The 10855-nt window shown below is 42.5% G+C and overlaps 1 protein-coding gene across 5 annotated transcripts in view; it reads right to left on the bottom strand.

Moving 5' to 3' along the window:
• Positions 1-539: 539 nt before the first annotated feature.
• The window catches only part of AGBL2 (ATP/GTP binding protein like 2), a 25332-nt gene continuing 15016 nt past the window's right edge, over positions 540-10855 (bottom strand). For all 5 annotated transcript variants that reach the window (XM_008073689.1, XM_021706794.1, XM_021706795.1 and 2 more), the window contains 3 exons: positions 5314-5467; positions 3277-4059; positions 540-791 (listed from right to left, as the gene is read on the bottom strand). In XM_008073689.1, coding sequence (XP_008071880.1) covers positions 623-791; positions 3277-4059; positions 5314-5467 — 1106 coding nt within the window. In that variant the 3' untranslated portion in view covers positions 540-622. The remainder of the gene's footprint in view (positions 792-3276; positions 4060-5313; positions 5468-10855) is intronic.

Genomic DNA, 10855 nt, shown 5'->3' with positions numbered 1-10855 from the left:
CGGAAGGATCGCCGGAGCCCAGCAGGTGAGGCTGCGGCGGCCGGGAGCAGCCACTGCACTGCAGCCTGGGCGACAGAGTAAGACTCCGACTCAAAAATAAACCAATAAATAAATAAATAATGGAGCCATATAATATGTGGTCTCCTGTGTCCGGCTCCTTTCACTTGGCATAACGTATTTCAGGTACACCCATGTCCTGATGTATCAGTACTTAAATCCTTCTATTGCTGAATGACATCCCATTGTGTGGACATATCACATGTTATTTATCTATTCATCAGCTGATGGACACAGTAATTCTTTTTTTTTTAGATTGAAAAATATCGTTTATTTAGGAAGTAAATTAGAGAGAGAGAAAAAGAGGGGACTCACCTCCCCAAGGTGGGGAGGGGGCCAAAGCCAGGAACATGGCCTGGCCATAGCTCCAAGAGCACATGCCACACCACAGCTTAGCAAGGCAATTGCCTGACACCGTAATTAAAGCCACACCTTTCTAAATTTTTGAAGGTTAGGTTTCTGGGATTTACCAAAGATAATAAAAAGAGATACAAAGTAACAAATAAACACTACAAATAGGAAGCAGTGAGTTCCCTTGTCCCTCAGTCAAGGCTAGAAAATTACTTTATGTGCTTACCTTGTCTGGTGCATTTTTGCTTAACATTAAAGGGAAGACTCGCTCATGAAGCCAGTACTTGCGATTGTTGTTATTACAGCCATACAAGAAGATATTATTCTTACGGCTATGGCCATGGAAATCACAGTACAAGAGAACCTCTCTTTCTTCAAGAAGTCTATTGAAGAGGGCAAACAAAGGACTCAGTGGACATCCAAATGCATGCAAATAATCAGAAGTCACTTGGAGGAGTCTCTTCTGTAAGTACAGCTGTTGATATCTTCCTTCCTGTCGGGAGTGGATGTAATGTGGGGAGCAGACAAGCACGGTCACTGTAGCAGGCCTAGAGTAAAGGCCCCAAGCGAAGGCAAGGTCTCGCTTAATGGCCCCAAGCTCGCAGGCAAGGTTTTGCTTGGAAACTCTGCATCCTAGCCAAAGGCAGGCTGCGAGGGATGCAGCCTGCTACGTGAAACGGTGTCTCAGATGCCCACACATCCAGTGCACACAGTACAGATAAAGCCTTAGCTACAACAAGGTAACTGTGGAACAGCTCGCCTTTTAGGTAGCAACATAATTCCGTTATAGCTCCCTCACAGACCTTGAATCCCTTCCAACTTCCCTTGTGCCTGATTATAAAATAAACATGCTAAGCTAGTTTGGGGTCACTTCTCCATCAGAGGAAAGTGTCCCATCTGGCCCCAGTTTTTCTTTATGTCTGTGTTTTTCTTAAATCTCTTACTGTTCTCTCTCGGGACCCTCAAGGCAGCTGCGTGGGCTGTGGCACCTTCCTAAGAAAATCTCAGCTCCAAGGGCCTTCAGTGGACCCTATCTCCATCCTCAGCTACTGCTGAAAACATGTCAACAACATGCCTTGTCCCTGCCAGTCAGAGGGACTTAAAATGGAAAAGTTCTGATATGGAAATGGACTTGTTTAAAAGTTCTGATTGGATAGGCTTTGTTTAAGTTGACAAGCAAGTGGGGGAAAAAACTGATGAGAAAAAGCCCACCCTGGTGTAGAGACCTATGAGGAGAGGGAATGAGGCAGAGTTGGGGCAGTTGCAGGAAAGAAAAAAATAACAAAGGCTGGTGCAGTTGTTCATGCCTGTAATCCTAGCACTTTGAGGATGAGGCGAGAGGACTACCTGAGCCCAAGAGTTTGAGACCAGCCTGGGCAACACAGTGAGATCTCATCTCTACAAAATGATTTAAAAATTAGCCCAGCATGGTGGTATACACCTGTAGTTCCAGCTACTTGGAAGGCTAAGGCAGAAGGACCACCTAAACCCAGCACGTCGAGGCTGCAGTGGCTGTGAGCATGCCTCTGCACTCCAGCCTGAGCGACAGAGTGAGATGCCGACTCAAAATAAATAAATAAATAAATAAATAAATAAAAGCTCATTTAAGGTAGCTGCTATTATACTATAGTCTTCAATGTTTTTACATAGGCTCGAAAACTGCTGACTGATTTTGTTATTCTCTCTCCATGAGAGGCAATATAAGATGACATAAGGAACTCAGAGTCTGGAACCAGAGAGAGAGTGAGTGAGTGAGTGAGTATGTTTGTATGCATTTATTTATTTATATGTATGTGTGTATTGAGTCAGAGTCTCTGTTGTCTAGACTGGAGTGCAATGCCACACTCATGGCCATCATAGCCTCAACCTGCTGGGCTCAGGCGATCCTTCCACCTCAGCTTTCCAAGTACCTGGAACCACAGGCGTGTACCACCACACCTGGCTAATTTTTGATTTATTGTAGAGACGAGGTCTTGCCAAGTTGCCCAGGCTGGTCTCGAACCCCTGGGCTAGGCAATCCTCTCACCTTCGCCTCTCAAAGTTCTGGGATTACAGGCCTGAGCCAAAAAGCTACTGGTGAGTCTGTGTTTCAATGTCTACTCTGTCACTTAATAGCTGTATGAACTTAGGCAAGTTACTTAACCTTTCTGGTCCTCAATTTATCATACAACATGAGATATTGATTGTGCCTACCTCATATGATTCATTTAATGTGAAGATCAAATGGATCACATTTTTAAAGCACCCAGCATAGTACCTGTCACTTTACACATAAGCATTGATTAACTGTTAACCACTATTATTACTACACAAGTCTCATCATGAAGACCTATGAACTCCCCTTCTCAATTCAGTTGTTTCACTTGCATGTTGAATTTCAACCCAAAGACAAAAGTTAAAAATCTGAAAATTGAGCAGCTGGGCTCGGTGGCTCAGCCTGTAATCCCGCGCCTTTGGGAGGCTGAGATGAGTGGATTGCCTGAGCCCGTGGGTTCGAGACCCGCCTGGGCGGTGAGACCTCATCTCTACAATAAATAAAAAAAAAAAATCAGCCGGGCGTGGTAGCGCCTGCCTGTAATCCCGGCTACTTGGAAGGCTGAGGCGGAAGGATCGCTGGAGCCCAGCAGGTCGAGGCTGCGGTGGCCGGGAGCGGCCACTGCACTCCAGTCTGGGCGAGAGTGAGACTCCAACTCAAAAAAAAATCTGAAAATCGACAAACCAGCTTGACTGCAAAGAGACTGGTAAAAACTCTGTCTGCAAAACCATACTCCATTCTTATAACAGAAGCGACTTTATACCCCATCAGATAGGGATATCTTGAGCTAGTGATGCTAGTGTTCACAGAAAGATCAACAGATACAGTCTCACCTTTTGATCATGTTCCTGGTGTGCCAAATGCAAGGGAAAGATTTCTTCAGAAGGGTTTTATAATGCCTGTTCAAGTCCCTTCCAGCCAAGGAACACCGGTAATTTCCCACAATCACACCATCTGGATTTAACATGGGAACCACTTTGAACACAAAAATATCTCTGAGGAGCTGGGCATCTGGAGAGTTGCTAAGGATGAAGTCCAAAAAGCCTTTCATAATCCAGGAGCCATTACTTTCTCCAGGATGGACTCTGGCGCTCAAGACCACAGCTTTCTTTGCAGCTGCCTCTTGAGGGGTCTCCGATGGGTTGGTGATGGTGAGCAGATAGACAGTATTTCCTGCTAGGCTCCTGCATAAAGAACGGAGCTTGCAGAACTGAGACTGGATGGGGTTGTTTGCCACTGACAGAAGGTAGCATTGCAAATCCGTGTATGTATATGGGTAGAAGTGTGCGAAGAAGCAAGTGTCCTGATCATGTGGAAACCGAATGGTCCACGTGAGACAGTAGAAAGGCTGCTGTCCATCATCCATGTTGTTCTTATAGTACTTGATTTCATTTCCTTCTCTCCTCCAGCCAATGTTGTGGGTGTTGGCATCCGACTGGGAGTACATGAGAGGCTTCATTCCTATAGTATAAAGACTCTTGGGTTTTAGCAAGTTGACAATGGTGAAGCGATAGGTAGTATCTTTTCTGGTATTCTGAACACGAAAATAAAACCACTGAGTATGTTTGTTTGTGTAGAGGTCGGTTCGCAAGGTAAGTTCATACTCATAGGTGTCTCTGTAATGAGGAAACAGAATCGGTCACATTCCCCTCAACAAATAAATTTGAGAAAATAATTGTTTTTCTCTGGTAAAAACAGATCTTCTTGCAACAGAAAAACCTGCTGCATCAAACATTCATTTACTGCTGCATCAAACAACTCATTCATTTAATTGACCTAGACATCCAACTCACATATTACACTAGCAGGAACTTGGGGAAGGAACATTTGTTTGGGTAAGGGAAGGAGGAGTCTCAAAATTCATTTCTATATAGGATGTTTATAAGTTCTGTGAGCAAGAAGGTATCTTTCTAGAGTGCTGTGTAGCAGTTTCTAACCACTGCAGTACATGTCTCTGAAACACAATGAACAGCAGTGAAGCCAGTGCCCTCTGCTGGCTGCTAGCATGTCCATCCTAGAGACTACCAATGTGGAGGAAACTTAAACCTCAATGCTATTTTATTTTTTGAGTAGGAGTCTTACTCTGTTGTCCAGGCTGGAGTGCAATGTATATCTATGGTACTGCTATAGAAAAATGCCTAAAATTAATTAAGAAAACAATCTGCAAAACAATGTGTACACATACCATTATCCAATTTTTAATTTTTATTTAGTTATTTTTTTTTTGAGTTGGAGTCTCACCCTGTTGCCCAGGCTGGAGTGCAGTGGCATGTTCTCAGCCACCGCAGCCTTGACCTGCTGGGCTTAGGCAATCCTTCTGCCGGAGTCTTCCATGTAGCTGGAACTACAGGTGCACGCTACCATGTCCAGCTAAGCTTTTGATTTATTGCAGAACGAGGTCTTACCAAGTTGCCCAGGCTGGTCTTGAATCCCTCGGCTCAGGCAATTCTCTTGCCTAGTCCACACAAAGTGCTGGGATTACAGGCTTGAACCACCGTGCTTGGTCTCAATTTTTATTTTAAAAAATATATAATTTATGTATATTATGTATACACACAGAAAAATTAAGGCATATAGACCAAACACAGTTGCTGCATGTGGGAACTATAGGACCATTTATGTTATGTGTTTTTGCTAATATAAATTTTAAGTGAGCTGTAATTTGTTTTATAAGCAGAAGAAACAATTTTGATAAAGTTTTATTCTGGGGAAAAATATGAGTCCTAATTATTGCATTCTTCTTCACCCTTATAACCATTTCCCATCAAGTTTTCATTTTTTGCAAATGCTTTTACTTCCTAATATCATTTGTGAAGATACTTCTCAGTCACTCTAATTATCGTTCCCTTGAGAAATTTCTTGTTACTCACACTCTGACAGCTTTTTGCAGATTTCCACTCTCAAATCTTGATTCAAACAGTAGAGTATTATCTTCTGGTCCCTGCAACGTAACAGCGGGCTCCTTGATAATTCCTCGTTTGCCTCCCACTCTGGAACTGGTGAAATAGGAAGCTTCTGTGGGCACTGCAGATAAAGGAGACATATTTAAGCTAGGCTCTACTCAGAATCCATTCATTCAGCAAATATTTACTGAGTTCCTCTAAATGGTCAGCAACATTCTAAGCTAACAACAATGAATATTCAGTTTTCCTTGCTGAGACTTTTTTCAACAATGTATTTCTTTGAAATCCGTAAGTGTTTTAGAGCATTTCCTTTTGCTCCATGGCTCAGCTACTACTTGTACCCTCTAAACCCCAATATAAAAGGATGTTGATAAAAATAACTTTTGTCTGATACTGAGTGGAATAAGACACAATGCTCTTTCAACCACTTATATGGAGGGTCTGAAAATATTTGAGAACTTATTCTGCAAAATAACGACGACTAGCATCTATTCATCAATAAAAAAAGACAGATAGAAAATCAAAAAAACAGAAAATAAAGTATAGCCATATAATTTTTGGTATAGTCTTCTAGAGTTAAGCAGCTTCTTTCAGAGTCTCACTCTGTCACCCAGGCTTGAGTGCAGTGGTGCGGTCAAGGCCACCGCAGCCTTGACCTGCTGGGCTCAAGTGATCCTTCTGCCTAAGCCTACCAAGCAGTTGGAACTAGAGGTGTGTGGCACCACATCCAGCTAACTTTTTAAAATTTACTTAGAGATGAGATCTCGCCATGTTGCCCAGACTGATCTCCAACCCCTGAGCTCAGGCAATCTTCTCGCCTCCACCTCCCAAAGTGCGGGATTACAGGCATGAGCCACTATGCCTAGCCAGATTTAACATCTTCACAGTATTTAAGTGTACAGTTAAGTGGTAATAAATACATTTATAAAGCCAGGTACAGGGGCTCATGCCTATAATCCCAGGACTTTGGGAGGCCGAGGTGAGAGGACTGCCTGAGCCAACAGGTTCGAGACCAGCCTGAGCAACCTTGTCTCTACAATAAATCAAAATATTAGGCAGGCATGGTGGCGCATGCCTGTAGTTCCAGCTACTTGAAAGGCTGAGGCAGAAGGATCGTCTAAGCCCAGCAGGTCGAGGCTGCAGTGGCCGTGAGCATGCCACTGCACTCCAGCCTGGGTGACAGAGTGAGACTTCTACTCAAAAAAATAATTCATTTATATTTTTTTCCTCTTCATATTGCCATTTATTGTCCAGATTTAAATAAAACAAAAACATAAGTTTGAGAATTGGCTTAAGGGAGGAATAAAAATATCATAGTTACTAGTAAAAATAAAAAGTTATGACTGGCATTTATCTTTAAAAAAGTTAAACAAGTGTGCTAGGTGCCCTGGCTCATGCCTATAATCCCAGCACTTTGGGAGACCGAGGTGAAAGGACTGCCTGAGTCCATGGGTTCAGATCAGGCTGGGCAACTTTGTGAGACCTCATCTCTACAATAAATCAAAATATTAGCTGGGCGTGGTGACACGTGCCTGTAGTTCCAGCTACTTGGAAGGCTGTGGAGGAAGGATAGCCTGAGTCTAGCAGGTCGAGGCTGCGGTGACTGTGAGCGTGCCACTGCACTCCAGCCTGGCCAACAGAGAGAGACTCCAACTAAAAAAAAAAAAAAATAGGTCAGGCTTGGTGGCTCAGCCTCAGATCCCAGCATTTTGGGAGGCTGAGGGAAGTGGATTGCCTCAGTTTGTGGGTTCGAGACCAGCCTGAGCAACTTGGCGAGACTTCATCTCTACAATTAATCAAAAATTAACCAGGCATGGTAGTGTGCTCCTGTAGTTCCAGCTACTTGGAAGGCTGAGGTGGAAGGATTGCAGAAGCCCAGCAGATTGAGGCTGCGGTGGCCGGGAGTGTGCCACTGCACTCCAGTCTGGGCAGCGAGTGAGACTCCATTTCAAAAAAACAAAAAACAAAAAAATTTAAAATAAATAAATAAATAAAGTTAAAAAAGCTAAACAAAAATTATAAAATTCATTTTATCTTATTTAATAAAATTTTGTTTATAATCACAACCTCTTTTGAATCCTTGAAATAATAAAGAATCAATTGTTAGTTTTTTTTGAGGGTGTTGCAGTGTTTCAGATAAATTCAGCAGAAATGCCATATGACAGCTTCAATTTTGCAGTTACTTTTCTTTCTCTGAGACAGGGTCTTGCTTTGTCACACAGGCTGGAGTGCAGTGGCACAATCATAGCTCACCACAACCTCAAAATCCAGGGCTCAGGTGATCTTCCTGTCTTAGCCTCCCAAGTATCTAGGATTATAGGTATGTGCCACCATGCCTAGCTAATTTTCACCTCTGCCTCGCAAAGTGCTGGGATTACAGGCGTGAGCCACCACACCCAGCTAATTTTATTTATTTATTTGAGTTGGAGTCTCACTCTGTTGCTCAGGCTGGAGTGCAGTGGCACGCTCATGGCCACCGCAGCCTTGCTCTGCTGGGCTCAGGCGATTTCACCTCAGCCTTCCAACTAGCTAAAACTACAGGCGCATGCTACCATGCCCTGCTAATTTTTTACTTTATTGTAGAGATGAGGTTGCCCAGGCTGGTCTCAAACCTGTGGGCTCAGGCAATCCTCTCACCTTGGCCTCCCAAACTGTTGGGATTATAAGCATGAGCCACAGTACCCAGCCTAATTTTTAAATTTTTTGTAGAGATGGGTCTCACTATGTTGCCCAGGCTGTTCTTGAACCCCTGACCTCAAGCCTCAAGCTATTCTCCTGCCTCAGCCTCCAAAGTGCTGGGATTATAGGCATGAGCCACTGTGCTAAGTTCATTTTTACAGTTACTTTTGCAAAATCATTTCAGAACTTACAACTTCTCTGAGGATTTCTCTGTGTCGCATAATACTATTATCACTGTGTCCAAGAAGACCTATTTTGTCATCTTTTGATTTTCTGTTAACTGAAGAATTTCTAGATCTTCATTTGTCAATGGCTTTGTAAGTTATTTAATCAATAAACCAATTCTCTAACAATAATCAATTAAAAAAAAAACCTGTATCTCTTGTAAAGATTAAAATTTTACTTTGTGAGATAGTGCAAGGATTCCCTCTTAGGTGCCTATCAGGTTACCCTCAAGCATGGAAATAAAAGAAAAATCTTGAGTCCCTTCAAGGTAAAGTCTAGGTACCTAGCTAACCTTGAGAAGTAAATAAGCAACCTGATAAGCAGGGTAATAATAGCTTAAATAATACCCATCCAAGTAAGTTAGAGTCACAAGATGTTTGGTTCCCCATAGAAACTAATGATAACATCTTGACACATGTACCTGAGTTATTTTTCAGAAACCAGGACTCCCATCAGATGGAAAATGCTAACTGCTGTCACACAGACCTAAGATAAGGAAGAATTGAGGACTTTACTCTGATGGTCCTTCTTTGTTCTAAGTTTCCTCCTGAAGCGCCTGGAGAGTCAGGTTCACAGGCCAAACCTTAACATTCCTTTCTGCTGACCCCAAGTTTTTTAGACAAAGCTTTGCTTCCTTAACACATTGCAATCCAAAAAATCTCTAAATCCACCTATGACCTGTAAGCCCCTAGTTCAAAGTAGCCTACTTCTTAGGGCTAAACCAATGTATAGCCTCCAAGGATTGACGTAAGACTTTGTCTATGACCTCTGCCTCCTGCCCTTTAAAAACTCTTATGTGTAAGCTAGCAGGGAGCTAGGGTCTTATGCACTAGCTGCTCAAGTCGGCTTGCTGGGCACCATGCAATAAATGCCCTTCTTTCTCTCATTGCAAATCTTGGTGTCAGTGTCTGTCTTTGCTGCACCAGGCAAGCAAGTTTGGTTTAGTAATATTTGCAATTAATTTTTACTCCATTTTCATTATGTTGTCAGATGTTAACACTATTTACCAATCAGTTAGACTGATATCAATGATGTTGACCAGGGAACAGGAACAGATCCGAGCATAAAACAAATAGTAATGTTTGTGTAGGGCTTGATTTTATAAGTAGCCACTTCAATAGTAAGCAGGTTCAAGTTAGGATGACTTTTGTTTTCACATGCAACTTTGTCACTGTGGAGACTTAGATAATGAAAACTTGGACAATAAACAAGCAAAGGAAAATGCAAGCATGTAAAAAAGTGACAGAAAGAAAACAAGCACAGAAGTAGGAGCAGAAACAGAAGCAAGGATACAGGCAATCTGATTGATCCAATTAAAAACTGGGCTCCATGACATTCAGTGTTTTCTGGGTACTACAAAGTACAGATCAGCAAACAGATGTCAGTAATATAAGAATTTCAATATTTTCTTTTCTTTTCTTTTTTTTTTTGAGTTGGAGTCTCACTCTGTCACCCAGGCTGGAGTACAGTGGCATGCTCCCGGCCACCGCAGCATTGACCTGCCAGGCTCAGGTGATCCTTCAGTCTTCCAAGTAGCTAGAACTACAGGTACGTGCCACCACACCTGGCTAATTTTTTCATTTACTGTAGAGATGAGGTCTCACCAAGTTGCCCAGGCTGGTCTTGAACCTGTGGGCTCAGGCAATCCTCTCACCTCGGCCTCCCAAAGTGTGGGATTATAAGGCGTGAGCCACCGCGCCTGGCCTTGAATTTCAATATTTTCTCGAATCTCTCAAATAACATTCAAGGTGATTCAATTTGTAGCTCACAGTAACATATCTCAAAAAATAAAGCCTCTTTCCTTTGTTCCTAATATTCTCATGGCATGTAGTTGTTCTGGAGCTAAACCAATAGCACCTGAATTCTCCTTAGAGCAACCTCCATCTTCTCAGTTTTTTGTTTCTTTGTTCATTCAATAGGGTAGGCTCAACTCTTCTTGATCAATTCAAGGGATAAGAAGATCAAAACAGCAGCCACAACTATGTGTTAGTAGGACAATTAGGGCCCTTTGGAAAAGTTACTCTATCAGGCAATAATGTCTCTTAAACTCCTCCTCAGACATTCCATAAGGTGTAGCTAGGTAGACTGAATTGCTTCACCTTATTTATTTCACTGCATATAGCTTTCTTCACCACGATAACAAGAGGTGAGCTCATGATCAAGGTAACTGGGAGTGGAGTATGTATAATTTACATCTCAGTTGGGCCCTATAATTAGCTTTTGTTTGTCTACTTGAAAGAATGTAAAAACTATGCAGTCACTCCCTCCTACTCTGGTTGTTTCTCCAAGAGCCTCCTCTGTTGTCTCTGACTTTAACACATTTTATTACCAGTAACAAAGCTTAGTGTATATTCCTCCTCTAATAAAATAGATTTTGTTCCTGATGATTACTATTTAGCAGAGATTGATTTTGAAATTATGAGAATTTTCTTATTTATTTATTTTTTAATTTGGAGTCTCACTCTGTCGCCCAGACTGGAGTGCAGTGGCCACTCTCAGCCACCGCAGCCTCGACCTGCTGGGCTCCAGCGATCCTTCCACCTCAGCCTTCCAAGTAGCTGGAATTACAGGCACGTGCTACCACGCCCGGCTGATTTTTTTTGAT

The sequence above is a fragment of the Carlito syrichta genome, unplaced genomic scaffold (assembly GCF_000164805.1).
Source record: "Carlito syrichta isolate Samal-C Ts95f unplaced genomic scaffold, Tarsius_syrichta-2.0.1 Scaffold316021, whole genome shotgun sequence".
Lineage (NCBI taxonomy): Eukaryota > Metazoa > Chordata > Mammalia > Primates > Tarsiidae > Carlito > Carlito syrichta.
The sequence above is the reverse complement of the archived record's forward strand: the minus strand, read 5'-3'. Positions and strand labels throughout refer to the sequence as shown.